This window comes from Erinaceus europaeus, chromosome 1 (genome assembly GCF_950295315.1).
Source record: "Erinaceus europaeus chromosome 1, mEriEur2.1, whole genome shotgun sequence".
Classification (NCBI taxonomy): Eukaryota; Metazoa; Chordata; class Mammalia; order Eulipotyphla; family Erinaceidae; genus Erinaceus; species Erinaceus europaeus.
In genome coordinates, this window is record NC_080162.1 from 23,813,178 (window position 1) to 23,834,760 (window position 21,583).

General features: G+C 46.6%; 1 protein-coding gene across 4 annotated transcripts in view; it reads left to right on the forward strand.

The window, feature by feature from the left end:
- The first annotated feature begins 13,280 nt into the window (after positions 1 to 13,280).
- Positions 13,281 to 21,583, forward strand: part of CHST3 (carbohydrate sulfotransferase 3) — a 59,196-nt gene continuing 50,893 nt past the window's right edge. For 2 of the 4 annotated variants that reach the window (XR_009552527.1, XM_007539428.3), the window contains exon 1: positions 13,818 to 14,195. Coding sequence is in view for 1 of the 4 variants with exons in the window: in XM_060201662.1 (XP_060057645.1) it covers positions 14,110 to 14,195 (86 nt within the window). In the remaining 3 variants the exon portion in view is untranslated. Of the gene's footprint in view, positions 13,420 to 13,811; positions 14,196 to 21,583 lie in introns of those variants that run through there. The other 2 variants (XM_060201615.1, XM_060201662.1) reach the window with 2 other exon arrangements.

Genomic DNA, 21,583 nt, shown 5'->3' on the forward strand with positions numbered 1-21,583 from the left:
TATCTCCCCCTTCTCTCTCAATTTCTCTCTGTCTCTATCCAATAACAAGTAAATAAAAAAATGGATAGAGAAATTAAGAGAGTAGAGACAGACAGAAAAGGGGAGAGAAAGATAGGCACCTGCAGATGTGCTTCACCACTTGTGAAGTGATCCCCCTGTAATCGGGGAACCAGGAGCTCGAACCGTGATCCTTGCCCTTCCGTACTATGTGTGCTTAACTGATTGTGCTACCGCCAGGCAATCTCTGTTTTTCTTTCTGTCTTTATTTATTTACTAGGGAACTACTTAACTCTGGTTTATTGTAGTGAAGGGACTTGCACCTGAGACTTCAGAGTCTCTGGCATGAGAGTTTCTTTACATAACCATTATGCTATATCCCATTTAATGTTTTTCTACTGATGTCTTTTAAAGTAAACTAAAGTTACGGTCTGGGAGGTGATGCAATGGGTAAAATACTGGATTTTCAACCATGAGATCCTGAGTTCAATCCCCAGTAGCACATGTACCAGAGTGATGTCTGTTTCTTTCTTTCCTCCTATCTTTCTCATGAATGAATAAGTTTTTTTTGAGTTTTGCTTTTTTTTTAAAGTTCTTTTTAAAATTAATTAATTAATTTTAACCAGATCATTGCTCAGATCTGGTTTATAGTGGTGCAGGGGATTGAACCTCGGAGCCTAAGTCATGACAGTCTCTTTAAATAATCATTATACTATCTACCCCCTGCTCAATAAATAAATTCTTTTAAAAAAAGTAAAATAAAATTTCTAGCACTTTTAGACCAGGAGTGAGAAAAGGTAGTTTTCTAGTTTCATGACTTTTGACCCATCAATTCTGCTGAGTTCACAGTGATTTTCCTTATGCTTTTTAAAAAGACACCATAAAGTTCCTAATGAAATAGTGTCTACTTAGACTTAGATACCCTCCTCGCTTACTTCCTATTATACTTCTGTTACTCACTTCAAAGCTAACCTTATCAAAGTAAGGACTACAAAAGCTGAGTAAGGACAAAAGACTGGCATACGACGATGACTCTTTAGTCACTATCAGGCCACCCCATCAGCTGGGGCCCTAGTCAGGGACTCCTGAGATTCCCAAACAGACATGATGGGCCTAGACCTCAAATAAATCCCTCTCTCCATTGTTACTGGTCATCTCTATCAGGAACAACACAATAGACCCCTCTGTGGGCCCCCATAGGATCTTGCCTTCAACATGGATCAACAATGATAGAGAATGTTCCATTCTCCAAAGGAAGGCTGGACAACATACTCTATGTTCCACCTGAGGAAGATGGGTTATGAAATTGGGGAAGCTTGGAATGTTCCTACTCATGACCACAGAATGTGAGCTCAGATCTGTGGGGAGCAAAGTCAGGCTGCAGGGAACTGTGAGGCTGAGGTTGAGCGTGGTGCTGACCTCCTGTGAAAAAAACGGGTGCCTAGAGTACAGTCACCCCATCAGTCTCCCCACCAGCGGCCGAACAGGAGGTCTCAGTCTCCAGGATTCTGTCCCCCTGTCAGTCTCCCCACCACACAAAGGCTCCCCCCCCCCCCCCGCCCGTGTGCCTGCTGATAATCTCACTTCTTTATTCCCAAACTAGGGCTACGGCTAAGCAGGGAGTCCTAAACTAAACTGAAGCCATTTTCCTTACATTGATGATTTAAAGACCTGTTGACTATATTGGATATGCACAAATATACCTGGGGACAATAAAAGGAGATCCCTGGGGGAAGTACGTAGTGACAACAATTAATGGCAGTGAGTGTAACAAGACTAAAATGGCCTAGGAGCAGAAGCTGCTGTACCCATTGAAAGGCTTTCAGAAAAAGAGCTACTTATCACCACTACAGCTTCTCAGTCAGCTGGACTCAGACCAAAAGCCAGAATTACGGGTGGCTTATAGTGTGAGTGACAGACTGTGGTCTTCATTTAGTTATAAAAGGCTCTATTGCTTACCCTCACCCACAAACACCCTGCTTTCACTTGTAGGCATCCATGATGAGTATTATGTTGTGTAGTTAAATAGCTAATGTTGGGATGTGTGGGTAGAGGTAAGTGAACTTTCGTTGGCTAGGGGTTGGTGAACTTCCATATGTGCAGGGGCTTGCCAGGGGGGACCCCCCCCATGGCGTGTGCTTGCTTTGCACAGGGGATTTCTTTAGGTGGACAGCCTACTATGAATGGGTTAAGAAGAAAAGTTACTAGATTTAGCTCCAGAGAAAAGTGTTCATTCATACAGAAGGTCAGAACAGGGAGATGGTCAAAACACAGTTGGTCATTTCAAGGGAACTTTCAAGGAGAAATTTAGACTACCCCAGACCCAGGAAACTTTCAAGGGTAGATTTAGACTACCCCAGACCCAAGAAACTTTCAAGGGGAGATCAGGATGCCCCAGACCTAGAGAACTTTCTAAGGAAAACATACCTATAATAATAATAATGTTGTTTAGTTGAAAAACAAGATCAGAAAAGAAAACACAAGTAGAACCTGAAATGGAATTGGCGTATCGCACCAAAGATAAAGACTCTGGTGTGGGTGGGTGGGGAGAATACAGATCCAAGAAGGATGACAGAGGACCTGGTGGGGGTTGTATTGTTATATGGGAAACTGGGGAATGTTATGCATGTACAAACTATTGTACTTACTGTCGAATGTAAAACATTAATTCCCCAATAAAAAAAGAAAATAATAATAATGTTGTTTAAGATTATTCCTGATGTTAATGAAAACAAGTATACATGATGTCATCTGTATCCTTGATGTTAATGAAAATAATCTTACATAATGTCAACTATATCCAGGCAAAAAGTGTTTAAATAATAAACCTCTGCAGAGAGATGACAGAGACGCCTCTCTCCTGCATCTGAAGCAGCTGTCGTGTCTCTCACTTCATTCAACTCGCCAACTCCCCCTTTCCTTCAGGGACCTGAATAACTTTCACCAGAAGCCGGCTCCCGGCACAGATCTATAGGGATGCAAAGGTCACGTAGGCTCCTAAGCTGAATATGGGCCCCAGATCACATCAGATCAATGGGGTTTACAGTCAACAATATTTATACACCTTTTCCATATTAGGGAGCTATTCTTCCCTGATGCAGCTTTCTGGTCCTTTTTCCAGCCATGACATCATCTCCCCAGACAATAACTTAGATCCACCTGCATATCACATGTCAGGCTCAGAAAACAAACAAACAAACAAACATCAATATGGCCATGGGCCCTTTGGAATATAACTGAAATAGGCCTACTAACTATCTACAAAACAGAAACCCCCAAATCTTCATCTGCACTATTCCAGCGTCTAGGTTCATGATTAGTCAACAATTTGTTTGGCTTCATATGCTAACTCTTCTTTCAGCCACCAAGTTCTAGATGCTACCGTGATGCCAACTGGACTTCCCTGGGCAGACGACCCTATACCAATGTGTCCTGGAGCTCTGATTCCCCAGAACCCCGCCCCACTAGGGAAAGAGAGGAGCAGGCTGGGAGTATGGATCGACCTGTCAATGCCCATGTTCAGCAGGGAAGCAATTACAGAAGCCAGACCTTCCACCTTCTGTACCCCATACTGTCCCTTGGTCCATGCTCCCAGAGGGATAAGAAATAAGAAAGCTATCAGGGGGAGGCAATGGGATAGGGAGTTCTGCTGGTGGGAATAGTGTGGAGTTGTACCCCACTTATCCTACAGTTTTTGTCAGTGTTTCCTTCTTATTAAAAAAAAAAAAAAAAACCCTACCCGTGGTCTAGGAGATGGCACAATGGATAAAACATTGGAATCTCAAGCATGAGGTCCTGAGTTCAATCCCTGGCAGCACATGTACCAGAGTGATGTCTGGCTCTTTCGTTCTCTCTATCTTTCTTATTAATAAATAAAATGTTTAAAAAGACCCTAAATTTAGCATATAAAACAACAACCATGGGGGTGGGGGCAGTTTCCCCAGTAGAGTGCAGACTTTGCCATGTGTTATCTTTGTACTTTGTGTAATGACCCTCCAACCTTGCTTTTCTATCTGTAAGTTCTCTCCCCACCCACCCCACCCCCACATACTTATCCTGATTACCTTGGGTTCTGCTTTCAAAGTCCCATACTCGGACTTGTTATGAAAGAGTTTCAGTCTATTAGTTTCAGGAGTTTATAGGGGAAATGAAATTGAGTTTATAGGGCCCAGATGGCTTCCGCGCCATCAGACCTCATTACACTGTGGCTCGCTGGCACTTGTATGCAAATTGGATCTTACAAAATTATTTTCCAGTTGCAGCTGTTGCTGAATTGTCCCATTGTACTATAAGTACTAGTTGGTGATGTGGGGCTTTACCTGTTCTCAGGACCATCATTCTACTTCCTCCCACACATGTCCTGATGTCACATGGGTCTAGTAACTGCCTGTAGTTTGCCCTCAACTGATCAGTATTTTAGGTGTGTGGGTTTAATTAGTTTTGTTATAGATATTATCTGAGAGTCTTCCAATTTCTAAAATGTTAGGTTTGTTTATTGGTCCTGAGGTAGGAGTATGTTAGTCTGTCATGAACTGCTCTAACAATATGCCACAGGCTGGGGTGAGGTTTAAACAACACAGATTGATTATCACACAGTTCTAGCAACTAGAAATCCAGGACCAGGAAGCTGTCAGGCTTGTTTCCGGTGACTTTTCCTGACTTACAGATGACCTCTTACTGTGCTTCCATGTGGTCTTCTCTGGTGCTCTTTTTTTAAAAAAATTATTTATTTATTAGATAGAGACAGAAAGAACCTGAGGAAAGAGAGATAGAGAGGGAAAGAGACACTATTTCTGAAGCTTTCCCATTGCAGGTGGGGCCCAGGATCTCGAGCTTGATCCTTGCACACTGTAATGTGTACACCTAACCAGGTGTGCCACTGCCTGCCCCCCTCTGGTGCTCTTTCTTTTCTTAAAAATTTTTAATTGAAAGAACATTGTATTCCAGCAATGCAAAGTGACACGTGTCATGTGTGCATTATTATAAATTCACAGGTATATACACTACATTAGGTTTGCCACTGAAAGCCTAATTCTATCCTTCACTGTACATTTGCCCACTTTAAAAAAAATTATTTATTCCCTTTTGTTGCCCTAGTTGTTTTATTGTTGTAATTATTATTGTTGTCATCATTATTGGATAGGACAGAGAGAAATGGAGAGAAGAGGGGAAGACAGAGAGGGGGAGAGAAAGATAGACACCTGCAGACCCGCTTCACCACCTGTGAAGCGACTCCCCTGCCTGTGAAGTGACTCCCCTGTAGGTGGGGAGCCAGGGGCTTGAACCCTGATCTTTTTTTTTTAGTACTGTTTTTTTTTTATTGGGGAATTAATGTTTTACATTCAACAGTAAGTACAATAGTTTGTACATGCATAACATTCCCCAGATTCCCATATAACAATACAACCCTCACTAGGTCCTCTGAATCCTTCTTGGACCTGTATTCTCCCCACCCACCCACCCCAGAGTCTTTTACTTTGGTGAGATATGCCAATTCCATTTCAGGTTCTACTTCTGTTTTATTTTCTGATCTTGTTTTTCAACTTGAACCCTGATCTTTACACCAGTCCTTGTGCTTTGTGCCACCTGCACTTAGCCCGCTGTGCTACCGCCTGACTCTCACATTTGCCCACTTTTATCTGAATTATCCACCCCCATCCTCTTACTTTTCTTCTAAATAGATCAGTCCTGGGGATGGGAGATAGCTCACTCAGTAGAGTGCACTTTTTAAAAAAATATTTATTTATTCCCTTTTGTTAACCTTGTTGTCTTATTATTGTAGTTATTATTGTTGTTGTTATTAATGTTGTTATTGTTGGATAGGACAGAGAGAAATGGAGAGAGGAGAGAAAGACAGAGAGGGGGAGGGAAAGATAGACACCTACAGACCTGCTTTACCTCTTGTGAAGTGACTCCCCTACAGGTGGGGAGTCAGGGGCTGGAACTGGCATCCTTCTGCCGGTCCTTGTGCTTTGTGCCACATGTGCTTAACCCACTGTGCTACCACCAGACTCCTGTAGAGTGTACTTTTTACCATATGTGAAGACCTGGGTTGGAGCCTCTGGCCACTACATCTCCACAGGGGGAGATTCACTAACACTGGAGCAATGCTGTGGTGTCTTTCTCTGTCTTCCTCTTCCTCCTCTTCATCTCTCACTCTTTATCTGAAAAAAAAAAAATCTGGAAGTAGAATAGCTCAGCCATGAAACCTCTGGTGGCCAAAGATATATATATATAGATATGCAAAGATACTAGTCCTATTAGATGAAGGCCCTATCCTGATGACCTCATTTAACTCTAATTATGTCCTTAGAGGCCCTGTTTTAAAATATAGTCACTTTGGGAGGTTAGGGTTTGGACATAGGATTTTCCCCCTTTTCTTTTCTATTCTTTTTTACATAGATAGGCAGAGAGAGACACCACAGCACTGAAGCTTCCTTCAATGCAGTCGGGGCAGGGCTCGAACCTAGATCACATTCACGGCAAAGCAGTCCACTATCCAAGTGAGCTATTTGCTGCTGCTTGGGCATATGAATTTTGGATTTGTTTTTTTTTTCAAAGCACTTCCCAGCTCTGGGTTCTAGTGGTGTTGAGGATCGAGTTTGGGATGTTTGGTGCCTTGAGCATGAAAATCTTTGCACAATCATTATGCTACCTCCTCAGGCCAGACATGATTTTGATGGAGCTTGCCTCAATCCATGACAGAGGGGTTTGGGGAGAGAGGGGCTGTCTTCTTGGAAGAGTAGAGGCTATCAGAACTGTCCACAGAGGCCAGTTAGTCAGGATGTGGAGCTATGTATGATGAGGGTGGGCTAGCTGGAGGGTGAAGGGAATTCATGAAATACATCACAAGGACCTTCCTCAGCCAGACTCTTACATCTGTCTTCCTCTCCTGACTCCTGCCAGCCACTGCCTTCCTGTTGATCTCCTGCTCAAAACATTGCCTATCAGTTTCCCTGAACAAACACCATTTTGTTTCCGACTGCCTTGCCTTGAGCTCACATGTAATGTTCTTCTCCACCTTCCTACCCACTCCTCAACACTTCAAACAAAAACTTGACAAGGAAAATAATCAGTAAGAGAAAGACACTGAATGTTTCTAGGACCTCAGCCTCCTTTAAGCCCTGTTTCTTTAAATCCCAAGGTTAATTTATCCCCTTCCCCCACCTAGACACAACTGTGCAGGAAGAGATAGCAGTAACCAGCTCTCGTCCCTGAGCTAGAGGTGGAAGATATGACCCCCTGCCCCGCCCCACCCCCTTACCTTTGCTACCTTTGGCTTCTGTAACCACGCGTTTTGTCTCTGCCTGCAGCCCCTATAAAAGCTATTCCTTTCCTTTGTTCTAGAACTCTAGAGCACCAGCTCTGTCTAGACCCCCTAGCCCACAAACTCCCAGTGGCAGCTGTATTCTTTGCTGCATAACAAGTTACTCCAAATTTTTGTTGTTTAAAACAACCTTTTCACCTTAATTTCTGTCAGAGAAGAATCTGGATGCAGCTTAACTGGACTCTTTGGCTCAAACCCCTGCGGGCTGCAGTTAAGATGTTGACCAAGGTTACAGTGATCTCCAGGTTCAACCCGGGGCAGGATCAGCTTCTGAGTTTACTTGGTGATAGTCGGTGGGATTTTAGTCAATGCAGATTGCTAGCCAGAGGCCTTTGTCAGTTCCTTGAAACATGGATCTCTCTATAAGGCAACTAAAAAAAGGGGGGGGGGGATTTGCTTGAGCAAGCTGAAAGCAAGAAAACTGAGAAGAGTTGGAGAGAAAAACAAGCAAAGCAGAGTCATAATACAAACTACTATCTTTTGTAATCTTCCATCACCTCCGCTGTTTTTGTTTCATTAGAAGCAAGTCACTATGTCCAGGCATACTCAGGGGGAGATATTACAGAAGAGTGTCCATATCAGTGGGGAGGGGCCATTGGGGTTCATCTTACTTCTATTTTCATTCTGTATGAAGTGTCAGGACTTTGCACATACACAATATCAAACCCCCCACACACACACCACCACCACCACCAACTTTTCTCATTCTTTTCATTGAGAGAGAGGATAGTAGAAGAGAAGAGAGACAAGAGATACCACAGCACTGCTGCTCTCCCATCTATAGAACTTTCCCCTGTGTTATTCAGGGTATTCCCAGGTGATGCAAAGGCTCAAACTAGGGCCTCATACATGGTAAGTCTCCACTCTGTCTCCCAGCTTCTTGGAGTCCATCTTTGAAGTCTACCTAACATAATACTTTTTTTTAAAAGAATTTATTTATTTATTCAAGAAGGAGCTAGGAGAAGAGAAAGAACCAGACATCACTCTGGTACATGTACTGCCTGGGATCGAACTTGGGACCTTATGGTTGAGAATCCAATGCTTTACCCATTGCGCCACCTCCCGGACCATGCCTACCATAATACTTATGTTTCTTTAGTCTTTGTGAATCTGGAATTGTCTCTTAATTTTTGTCTTTCATATTATTGACATTTTTCAGTATTGCAGGCTAGTTTTGAAGATGTCCCTCAGGGATAGATTCAGGTAATGCCTTTTAGGGGGGCACGGGGGGTGGCATGAATACTTCATACTCAACACTGTGCTCATCTCAATACAATTCAGTAAGAGTCACATGATGTTAGTGTGACTTGGACTGCTTGGTCAAAATGAGCACTATTTTAACCAAGCACCAGGATCCCACATTTTTAATCACTCTGCCTCTGGCCTGGAAAATTCTTTCAATCTTTTCAAGCAGGGTGGAAAGAAAAATGAGACCAAGTCTCTTGGCAGAGTGATTTTTGGGAAGAAGTTGAGTCTGGAAATGATTTTAGGACTAAAATTCCCAAAGTACTGGATCAGAACTTTACTTTATACCTTTCATTTTTCACCCAAGATATACTCACTGGAAGCCTGAATATTGGCTATCATTGCCATGATAAGAAACGAAGACCCTTTCATTCTTCTGTTCCTTTTTTTTTTTCCCCCAGAGCATTGCTCAGCTCTGCTTTATGGTGCTGTGGGGGGATTGTCCCTGGAGCTATCTACCCCCACCCTCCTTTTTCACTTATTCTTTTTAATATTTATTTATTCCCTCTTGTTGCCCTTGTTGTTTTTATTGATGTCTTCATTGTTGGATAGGGCAGAGAGAAATGGAGAGAGGAGGGGAGTGCAGAGAGGGGGAGAGAAAGATAGACACCTGCAGACCTGCCTCACTGCCTATGAAGCAACTCACCTGCAGGTGGGGAGCCGGGAGCTCAAACCAGGATCCTTAGGCTGGTCCTGTGCTTTACACCACGTGCACTTAACCCTCTGTGCTACTGCCTGACTCCCCCTTTTTCATTTTTTTAAAAGTTCTTTTTAAGTTTGGGAAGAGTTTTACTTATTTATTTTTAATTTTATTTTTATTAGTAATTTAATAATGATTAACAAGATTGTAGGATAAGAGGGATACAGTTCCGTGCAATTCCATACAATTCCCACCACCAGAATTCTGCATTCCATCCCCTCCATGGGAAACTTCCCCATTCTTTATCCTTCTGGGTTATGGACCAAAATTCCTCATGGGATGTAGAAGGTAGAAGGTCTGGCTTCTGTAATTTCTTTTCAACTGAACATGGACATTACCAGGTTGACCCATATTTCTATTTCTGTATTTCCCTAGTGGGATAGGGCCCTGGGGAGGTGAGGTTCCAGGACATATTGGTGAGGTTGTCTCCCCAGGGAAGTCAGAATGGCATCATGGTAGTGCCTGCAACTTGGTGGCTGAAGAATGGTAAGATATCAAACAGGACAAAGTGTTTAATAATCAGGAACCTAAAGGCAAGAATAGAGCAGGCAGATCTAAGGGTCTTTATGTGGGAAGAAACTGGGAAGTCTATTTTTGGTATATTCCGAGGTGCCCATGACTTTAATGATTTTTTTGCCTAAGTTCGTAATGATTTTTGCCTAAGCCCGATAGCTAACTTGCCAGTGGGCTGAAAGTATTGTCTAGGAAGATAGTGTCAGAGTTGATAATAGGACTAGAAAGCTGGATTAGGGCAGAGAGTATCTCCCAAATATGAAGAAAGTATATAAATACCATTAACTGTAAACCCCATTGATCTGACCTAGGACCCATATATATTTATATTTAGCACAGGAGGCTGTATAACTTCTGCATCCCTGTCAGTCTGAGCTCACAGTCCATGGTCACAGCTAGGAAAATTCTAGGCTGCACTTATTTCAGGACCAGTCTTCCTCAAGTGGCAGAGTAGGCTGACCCAGTCTCCCTTGGGAGAGTGGGGTAGTGTTGGTCTGCTTCTAATTCTGCTTCTAAGACCTCTTCTGTTTTGATCATCATGTTAGGTTCTCTTGTATTGCTTAATGCTGTGGTCTATTTACATAATCACTGCTTTACCTGAGAACCGCCATGACTACAGGGCATTGGTTTAATCCCCACTGGTTAGATGCAAGCTTGATACGCATGTGCTTTTTCCTTCTCCCCACCCCTATCCTACATATTTCCTCTTCCGACCTGACACTTCCGCCTCAGGAGATATAAAGGACAGGATCTTCTAATGAGTAGAGATTAGACTGATTGATTGCACTGCATCCCTGCTTATCAATAAAGATTGAACTGCGTCCCATTCAGCCATGAGTCCCTGGTCGTCTCCTGCCCTCGAAGCTAGCCCGGCAGGGTAGCCCGCCATTGCTGCTCTGCAGTGAGGGCAAGGTCCTGGAGAGGTTCACAAGAGGACTTATGATGATGTTCCTGATGGAAATGACCAATCATGGTGGAGAAAGGGATCTTCTAGGCCCATCATACCTATGTTGGAATCCAAGGATTCCCTGATTGATTTATTTCTTATGTAGTGCCAGGGAATGAGCAGCCTCCCATGTTTCCCCCCCCCCCCCGTGTTTCTTATTTAGAGAGACACTACACCACTGCTCTAACATCTATAGATTCCCCTATACCACTCACAGTGCTCTTGTGTTGTGCTGGAGCTCAAACTCAGTGTTGGGAGCAGCGTTCAAGGTAAACCTCTCAGGCATCCCAAGAAGGGGGATAGCTGGGAGGGGCAACATAGGTACACTATGACCTTTGGCTGTGCTCTGCAAATTCCCCTATTATTGTTCATGCCTGGCTAGCTGATGTGGACTTGGTGGTATGTAGCTGCTCCTGTTCGTGCTCTGCTAATTCTGGCAGGACACATTAATCTTAAGCTACAATAGTCGACTGCTGAATGATCATAGTATAGTGTGTGAAAATAAGCAAATCCAGTAACCACTCCCCTGTTTTACTGTTATGCTCAGTTGATCATATTCCTGGAACTAGCTACATATAGGACAATAGTAATGGGAACATAGCAAGTGTAAAAAAAATAATTTTGTAAGTAAATCATTAGAGGAGGAGAGGAAAATCCAGTAATCGCTTGATCTTTACCATAACCAATTGATCTTTACTGTAATTGATTGATCTTTAACTAACTGCCAGTAAACCATGATACCTTGTGTAATCTTGTAGTGTGTAGAACTATCTTGTGTAATCTTGTATTGTGTAGAACTGCTTGCTTTCTGTATAAATTTTGGAGACTCAGAAATAAAGTTGCCTTGTCTCTGACATGGTCCTCCCTACCTCATTCATCTTTCATACCTTCTCTCAGGCTTATCATTGAACTTTACTCTGTACTGGACGTAGAGACAACTCAGGGCTATGTACATGGTAAGGCATGCACTCTACCCTCTTTCAATTGCTGGTCTTCACCTAGAAAGCCTTTTATCATCTATACAAGTCAGGGTTCAACCTTCACCTCACAGTCTGTGCCTGGTGCTTGGATAAAAAGAAAGTGAAACAAAACACTGGGGAGATAGCACAAAACTTTGTGCAACAGACTTTCTTTCATTCCTGAGACTCTGGGGTCCCGGGTCTAATCCCTGAAGCACTGTAAATCAGAGCTGAGCAGTGCTCTGGTGAAATAAATAAATAAATAATAGGCAAACATAGAATTTCTCAGTGTTAACTTCTGCTTCCCTTCCCTACCTCCTATTTCATGTAACAGAGTCTTGTTTTTATTATCTAGTGGTGACAAGGTTCAAGGTTTCCTTTTTTATACCCCCTGAGGTCCATCACAAAGTTCTGACAGTAAATCCCAGGACTCCTTATGTCCAGCAGGAAGGACAGCCTTAAAAGGCCAGTAGTAGGTGCCACTTGCATGCAGGTTCCAGACAGATTTTTCTTTAATCTGAAACAGAGGCCCTCCCTTTGGGAAAGAGGTGATGGAGTCTTGATGAATTCATGGGCAAAGACACCAGCTCTGAACGCTGTTGGCAAGTATGCAGACTGGTCCCCCACTGAAGTGGGTGAGGGGCAGCCGGCATTGTAGGCCCTGTGGAGGAGGGATTCAGATAGCCTGTCCAGGAGGTGAGCAAGAGTCCAAATTTTCACCTTCTCTGGTGCTCTAGAGCAGATCACAGAAATGTAAGTTTCTTTTTCTGCTTAAGAGACACCACAGTGCCACCAAATAGTCCGTAGTGAGCACTCTTCCACCCTGCAGTCATCATGGTGTCAAGCTCTGGTGGCTCTGGAGCAGGGAGCTCTGACTTCCTTCATCTTTGCAGACCAGATCCTGGGAAGTTCTGGGTCCTGCCTAGTTGGTTTTTTTTCCCCCCACCAGTATTATTTATGTCACCATCATTTTTTCCCAGTGGCCAGTTTTGTTGTTGTTGTTCTTTAGATAGAAGGTTAGAGACAGTCTTTGTACATAGTAAAGTGTGTGATCTACCAGGTGAGTCACCTCTAGGCTGATCTGCTCATTTTTATTTCGGTTTCACTCTATAAATGACGGGCGCCACTGAGAAAGTATAGATGTTGAGTCTATTTTAGTTTTTATTTTATTTTATTTTATTTTATTTTTCCTATTTTTCCTTTTACAGGAAAGCACTCATCTTGTCAAAGCTCTAGATTATCACATGAAGTGCCAGCACGAGAGAGCTCACTTCAGGAAAACTCAGAAGGCAGAATCAAAGTTTATGGTAAGTAATTTGGAGGCCAAGTCTACCGTTCATTGCTGAGCCCGTTAGCCATCCCTGGGAGGGCCAGCGCGGCCTGGCCAGGCCTAGCCCCGCGCGTGGAAAGGGGTCGGTGCCCGGCCGCACCCACTGGCAGCCCCTCTCTGGAGCCGCCTGCTGCCCGGAGCAAGGAAGGTGATTGCAATCCGCGAGGCCGTCCAGAGTGGAAACTACTTTCTTCTTACAACTTCTGCTTTGGCGAGCCCTGGACTTGTCGCGATGGAAGAAGACACAGAAGGAAGGGCGCGTGGATGACCAGGACTGCTCAAAGAGAGGGTGCTCTGGTGCGCGGAAATCTGGAGGACTCTCATTTGGACCCTCCCCTGGGGAGGAAGAGCAGATTCCACACACCTCACGGATGAGTAACCCGCAGAGCCACAGGGGTCTCGGTCGGTTGGAATAGAATGGAGTAGAGGCGTTCTGGTGGGGTGCAGCCCCCAGGATCTCCACGTTGCCTCTCCTCCCCCCCCCCCCAAGCTACCCCGGGCCCGCAAGCGCCTTCCAGCCCCCCAGGGAGAGCGGGGTAGGACTGGAGCCGCCCCAAGCCGTCCTCCGGTGAGGGTCGCCCTGAGGTGCGCCGCCCGGAACAAAGGCCGCCAGGGGGGTCCTGGAGCGCCCGGCTCCCCGGGGGCGGGGGCGGGGGCGACCGCCTCCCCCTCGGCTCCTCCCTCTCACCCTCCTCCTTTCACTCCGGGGCCCGGCCGGCGCGGTCTGGGCTGCGCCAACTTCGCCTACCGCTACCAAGTTGCTGGGCGCGCGGGGGTGGGAGCTGGGTGGGGTGAGGAAGAGGAGGGTAAGGAGGAGGAGGAGAGGAGGTGGCGGCGGCGGCAAGGGCTCCCCGGGCGCCTTGGACGCGGTTCAGGAATCCGCCGCCGCCACGGGCCGCTAGCCGGCTCGGCCCGAGCAGGACCGCTCACCCGCCGGCTCTCCGCGCTGCTCGCCGCCCGCCTGGCGCCGCTTCCCGCCCCGCGTGCGAACCCGCCGCCGCCCCAGGGAGGGCGCAGCGCTGGGAACCCGGAGCCCGGGAGCCGAGGCCCCTCCTGCCCGGCGCGTCCCACGGCGGGACAAGTCGCGAGCGGATGCTGCCCGCGCCGGACCCCGGGGAGCCGCGGAGAGTGGGGTTCGCCGCCTCCCTCGCCCAGTCGGAGGTGGCTTGGCGGCCGGGGTAAGTAGGTCGTTTGTTTCCCGGAACCGCCTCCGGGGCCTGGGGAGGCGGCCCGTGCGTGCGCCCCCCATTTCCCGGCCTGGGGGTGGCGCGCCAAACTTTGCAGGCAGAGAGAGAGTGAGAGTGAGTTGCGGGCTGGGCACCTTCAGCTCCCAGCTCCCAGCTGCCCTGCACCGGGAGAGCCGCAGCTGCCACATCGACTCGGCTCGCAGCGCGCACGCCTCGGGCAGAAAGCTACGGTCTCTGGGGGCGCCCTTCCTAGCTGACGCGTCCTCCTGCCCCCATATACAGCCAGGGTCTTTGTCTGCTTCCAGCCCCGCGCCCCCAGTGACGAGCCCCCCAAAACGATGGGCAGGGGAGGGACTACTGCCTTGTCTCTGGGACGTTTGGGCGCGACCCCGAGAAGTGGGGAGGGGGAGACAGCCTCTGCCCGGGCGCTGTCTCCGGGAGCGAGTGGGGTGTGGAAACGCGGCAATGTGTCTGGGTGTGCGCAGCCCTTCCGGAGGCGAGGCTCGCGGAGAGGAGGGGGCAGTGATGCCGAGACTTCGAGCCCGGGTCCCGGAGCCCCGAGAGAAAGGCGGGCCGGCTGGCGGATGCTGTGATGGACAGCTGGGTGGCGGCCTTCGGAGGGAGCTCAGACCTTCCCCAGGCGGATGTGCTTCCTCCGAGGGGCCTTCAGGGCGACAGGCAGAGGGGATTGCACCCCTGGGGCTATTTTGAGACTCCAAGGTCATGGAGAAACAAGGGTGGACTTACAGCCCTTCTTATTTCCATTGCATCTCAAGTCGTGTCTGTTCTGGGATGCACCAGAATGTATTGTCTTGCGCAGACTGGCTGGCACAGGCGGGACATTCACTAATAAAGTTGGATGGATGATGGCACTGATTGCTATTATTATTTGGTAAGGATGCACTATGAGCAAAGCCTGGCGGCCCTCCACTAGGTTGGAATTGGTCTTCCCACAGAGGAGGGACCCTGAGTGGTTTAGGGAGCCCTGCCTGATGTGTTAGGAACCTGGTTGCATATTCTGTCGTGTCCTCTGGCCTGGCATCAGAGACTTGAGGCTCATCTTTGACATCAGCTTCCTTAAGGGGAACAAGCAGAAGTTTCCACTTTTGCATCTGGCCAAGCAGATGGGCAGTTAGGAGATAATATGGAGTGTTTCTTCAGGCTCCTGCTGGTCTGACTGCACCTGGGTCTCACCAAGGGTTCAGCAGGGGTTTCTCTCCATGGTGGCAGCACGTGGAGAGGCCATCACAGTCCCTCTACTGAGCACCAGAGTAGATTCCTCTGTGCCAGCTGCCATGCAGTTCCCAGAGGAGCAAAACATCTCATGTTCCTGGAACAGGGATTGCAAACAGTCTTGGGGTTGATTCCTTCCTGACTTGGGACTGAGAGGGTGCAAGGATGTGGGGGCAGCCTGGTCATGTAATCACAAAGACATGTGACATTTCCTGCCCTTGCTCCTTTGTGACACCACATTCAGTGTGCATTCTGGACATTTTTTTATTTTAGATTCATTTATATATTAATATGAAAGAGGAGGAGGATTGGGAGAGAAAGAGAACTAGTGCTTCACTCAGGCCCGTTCAATGCCAAGGACCTCAGGCTTGACAATATACTGCTTTTATTAACTGTGCCACCACCTGGACTCAGACATTTGATGGTCTGTGACCTCAGATGCAGAATACAGTGATCTGGACTTGACCACCTCTGTTTCATATGGAATGCTGTTATGAATACCTTTCCCCTTTCCACCTAAATTATTGAATAATTGGGGGTTTTGTTACTGTTTTTTAAAGAATTATTTATTTATGGAGGGAGGGGAGAACCAAACCTTTACTCTAGGACATGTGATGTCAGGGATCAAAATAAGGACGTCATATTTGAGAGCCCAATGCTCTATCCATTGCACCACCTCCCAGGCCACTGTTTATGGTGTTTTTCTTTCTTTTTTTTTTAATTTTTACTTATAAAATAGAAATATTGACAAGATTATAGGATAAAAGGGGTACATTTCCATGGTCCGGGAGGTGGCGCAGTGGATAAAGCATCGGACTCTCAAGCATGAGGTCCTGAGTTCAATCCCCGGCAGCACATGTGCCAGAGTGATGTCTGGTTCTTTCTCTCCTCCTATCTTTCTCATGAATAAATAAACAAAATCTTAAAAAAAAAAAAAAAAAGGGAGGGTACATTTCCACCACCAGAACTCCATATCCAGTCCTCTCCCTTGATAGCTTTCCTACTCTTTATCCCTCTGGGAGTATGGACCCAGGATCATTATGGGGTGTAGAAGGTGGAAGGTCTGGCTTCTGTAATTGCTTCTCCGCTGGACATGGGTATTGACAGGTCGATCCATACTCCCAGCCTGTCTCTCTCCTTCCCTAGGGGGGCGGGGATCTGGGGAGGCAGGGCTCCAGGACACATTGGTGGGGTCTTCTGCCCAGGAAGCCAGGTTGGCATCATGGTTGTTCCTGATTTTTAAAGATTTATTTTAATGAGAGAGAGAGAGAAAGAGAGAGACCAAAGGACTGTTTATCTCTGGCTTATAGTGGTATCAGTGATTGAACGTGGGATCCCTGACACTTGCAAGTCTAATGTGCTACTGGCATCATCCCCCTATAGCCCAGCTACTGAATGACTGAATCAGGAGTGTTTTATGTACATCACCTCATTAAGCGTTTACAGTCCCACAAGTTTAGCATTTTATTGCCATTCTACAGATTTGGAAATTGAGACTGACACAAGCTAAGTAGCTTTTTTAAAAAAGATTTATTATTGTTATTATTAATGAGAAAGATAGGAGGAGAAGGAGAAAGAACCAGACACCAGTCTGGTACATGTGCTGCTGGGGATTACTCGGGCTCTCATGCTTGAGAATCTTTAATGCTTTATCCACTGTGCCATCTCCCAGACCATGTAAGTAACTTTTCCAAAAAGACAAAAGCAGGCTTTCTTTGAATGTAGTAGACACAGTCTGACTCCAGAACCTGTGCTGTCTCTACCATGTTAGTCTGTCTCTAAGATCCCTGCTGGTTCTCCATAGCAACAAGGAAGCAACACTGATGTACTTACTCACAGGTCCTGGGGCCTCTGACTATGGTCCTTTTTCCACACACTGTGCCCAGCCTATGATACATCATGGGACATGGGAATCAAAGGACAAATGACACCAGGCTGCTAGAGCCTCCCTGAGTATGAGGAAACAGTGGGGGTTTGGGAGTGAATGCAGGGAGATACCACAGTAATTTCACTAAGATGACTTGCTGTTTATCTGGAAAGTGGGATTAGAATGGTCACTTGTAACATACCTTGGTTTGGAGGAAATCGCCAGGTAACCATCTTCACGTAGGTGACTGCAGTCCTTTTCCTTCTCACTCTTACTGGAGTAGAAATCTATTACCCAGTGGAATCACTTCTTACCTGCCTGCCACCTCCTGTCATCTGTCACCTGGTGAATGAAGAGTGTCATGTCATGGCCCCTTCACCCCACCCCCCAGTGTATACAGTGCAGAGCTGGGGTCATCAAAGATGTGGGGTCCTTATGAGAGCTGGAGCGGCCATGGGGTTGCTATGCATGCACTCACCGCATGGCTCACACATGTCCCATGGAGACACAGTGGTGGTTGTTATCTGTACTGCTCAGACAGCTGTCATGGATTCCTAAGGCCACAAAACTAGGGGCTGCCTGCTATGCTGTCTTACCACCCCTGCAGACAGGCTCTTAGACCTGGGTGACTATTTTCAAGCTACTTGGTAATCCAAAGACTGCTACTCTCACACTGGGCTGAAAGGGGTTCCAACTGTTGGGGCAGGGTCCTCACTGCTGTGCCCACTAGAGGCTTTAGAAAGAGAGATGGGATTCCTAAAGTTTGCAGAGACAGGTTTCTATCGTATGGAGAAAGCTGCTGCCAGGAACAGCTAGAGAAGATTGAGCACTGGGCTGGCAGGACAGCTCACTTGAATGGTGCCTTTGCTTTGTTCTGCTCAAAGTTCAAGCCTGGCCCCACCACAATGGAGGAGAAGTCTTGGTATAGTGGTAGCTTTCCCTCTCTCCTCTTTTCCTCTCTCTCTTTTTAAAGGTTTATTTGGTACATGTGAAAAAGTTTCAGGTAAGAGAGTGGGGTGTGTGTGTGTGTGTGTGTGTGAGAGAGAGAGAGAGAGAGAGAGGGAGAGGGAGAGAGAGGGAGAAGAGAGAAAAATGAATGAGAAAGGAACACCAGAGCACTGCTCTGATACATGCAGTGTTGGGGATCAAACCTGAGATCTTAGGCATTCGAGTCCAATGTTCTACTAGTTGAACTAGTTCCCTGGTTGCCATCTTTCTCTCTTTTTATCTGAAAAAATTGACCTAAAGCAGTGCATCCCAGCAGTGACAAATACGTAAACCAAAAGTGAATATAGTATTATAATAATATTATATTATTATAATATAATAATAATAATAAAAGATGAGCATAGCCTAGCTGGCCCCTGCACACCTTCTGCAGGAAGCCCCCCCTGGGTGAGTTCCCAGGGCCTCCACTGCGCTGAACTTCCCTCCCCGCCTCTCCTGCCTTGTGGACACCTGTCTAGGATAGATGTTAGGAGACTGGATGTGGGGAGAAGCTGCCCCACTAGGACAGGGACAGGGACAGGAACCATTCATCTTTGTGCCCCTGGCTCCTCTCCATCCCAGCGTGACACATGGAGCCTCCTGGGAGTGTGATTAGATGAAGGGCGAACCAGGGGAGGATTGAGAGTGCTTCTGTTGGGAAGCCAGAAAGTGGGGAGGGTGGCAGGCATAGCAGGGAGGAAAAACTTAGAGAGGGCTCTGTCTTTCATACAGTCACACAGGAGAGAGGAAGACAGGTCTCCTCAGTCTTTAAACAAAGTCCTGTCTACCTTTTCTTCTCTGATCCTCAACAGATGACAAAGTGCTGCTTTTCCTGTCCTGAGCTTGTGAGTCCCACAGCTGGTTGTCTGCTCTGTGCACAGTTAGCTTTCCACTCCATCGCCCAGATCTGGCTGGTTGTTCTAGAAAACCCCCCACCCCACCCCATACACACACCCCTCTTCTATATCCCCTGGGGTGTGTGGGCCTTGGGAGTCTCTGTGCCTCAGAAGTTTCTGTTCCCTCGCCTGCTCCTCCCTCTCTGTGCCTCTTCTCCCTCAAGCGCCTCTCCTACTCCCCACCCCCTTCAACAAAGATGACTGTGTGCTGAGTGACTGTGGGTTTCTCTGGGCCCTGGGAAATTTATTATTGGGGTTACAGAGAACTCTAAAAGGGATTTGTGGGAAAAGCATGGAAAATAAATAAGCCATTCCCAGCTTACCTCCCCTGATGCCACAGGCCAACAAACATCTGGGAGGCTAGACTCCTGTGGTTATACCTGGCTTCCCAGCTGCCTTCTCCAACTCCCTCCTTCCTGCCCCTTCCCTGCCCAGCTCCTCCTCCTCCTCCTTGACTTTGGGAGTCTCAAAAGGCAGAGGACAGACCCACTGCTACCCATTGCTGGCCTGGGTTTGTGCTGCTGGACCTCGAGGCTGGAGGCGAGAGAAGCATGTGGGAGCAAAGCCTGTCTGGGCTTGCAGTTCAGCCCTGCCCATCTGAGTGAGTCTCCCATCACCCTGGCTCAGTGGGCAGTGGGTGGTCTCCTGGTGGCTCAGTCTGACATTGAAGATAGAGACTGGAGGGTGGGGACCCAGTTTTCTGTCATCTGAGGAAGCTTTGTGTCTTGGACACCTAGTTAGGGTAGATTGGCTCAAGCTCATTTTCTCCTGTCCTGTTGCTCCAACTTGGGGCTGGTCTGTGAAGAAACCCTCTGTGTTTTACATTGTAGGACTTCGTTCAGTATTCAGTGCCAGGGTTCTTCACTTCTGGTCAGAGCTGTATTAGCTTAAGGTGCTCGAAGAGCTCAAACTCTATTGTAAGTTAGTGTTTTGTGTTTGTCTTTTTTTTAAGTTTTTTTTCTTTTTCTTTTAATTATCTTTATTGATAATTAGATAGAGACAGCTAGAAATTGAGAGGGTAGGGGAGATAGGAGAGATAGAAAGAGACCTGCAGTACTGCTTCATCACTTGCAAAGCTTTCCCCCTGTAGATAGGCACTAGAGGCTTGAACCCAGGTCCTTGTGTATTGTATGTAACATGTGTGCTCAACCAGATGCACCACCACCACCACCAACATCACTAACACCCCCCCGTGTTTGTCTTCTTTCTTTCTTTCTTTCTTTCTTTCTTTCTTTCTTTCTTTCTTTCTCTCCTTTCTTTTCTTACCAGAGCACTGCTCAGATCTAGCTTTTAGTGGTATTGGCTACTGACCCTGGGGCCTTTGGTGCTGCAGGCATGAAATCTTTTTTGCATTACCATTATGCTATCTCCTGAGCCCTAGAGTTGACTTCTCTACCTTAATGACTTGAGGTTTGGATATAGATTTGTTGTGATCAATGATATCAGCAGAATTTTTTGCATAACCATTACTCTATCTTCGATCCCTCTATTATAAGTTTTGATGTCTCCGAGATAGGAAGCAATTTTGAAATAACTCAATAACTTCAGTTTGTAGGCTTAATTCTCCAGGGTAGGGTTAGCAGCTCAGGGCCACTGGGGAGTGTCTTGGAACCTCCCCACTGGGTCTCTGCTGACTTGGGCCAGCTAACTGGTGGTCTAGGATCTGGGTAGACAGTGGGCACTGCCTTGGGGACTAGGTCATGCCTCCATAGGGGAGTTGATGTCCTACTGTCACTAGGGAGCTTGTAGGGGTAAGGACAATAGCTTACAGCATTGAAGATGAATAAATCACACACTCACAGACTATCTCACAGGTTGTCATGGGCTGAAACTCGCACGTGTGTGCACGTGGCACACACACACACACACACACACACACACACACACACACACACTCATTCCAGAAGGCAAACTATAATGTTTAAGAGTACAAATTCTCGGGTGGCTGAGTGAAGGCTTTGTGAGTGGCGATGCAGTGTTACAGGTGTCTCTCTGTCTTCTCTATCTCCCCCTTCCCTCTTGATTTCTGATTGTCTCTATGCAATAAAGAATATATATATTCTCATGAACACAAAGGCTAAATTATTTTTCCCCAAGCCACCGATCTCTTTGCCTGACTTACTTCCTTGTGAGAGGAAGGTTCTGTCCTTCTGACTGCCAGCTCCCTCTTCTCAGACTTCTCAATGAATTTACAGTGTTGTTGGGGCTATGATAATTATCTTGGAACAACACCTCTTTGAATCATGTTGATTTTCCCAGAGGATGCTGTCAGGCATTTCTGCTGAAGGTCAGAAAGCAAATATGGAATCACAGATAGACAAACATATATGGGTGACCGTTTTCTGCTTTTTGCTGTGACTTCCAGAATGTTTTATCAGGGATATGACATGGGTGTG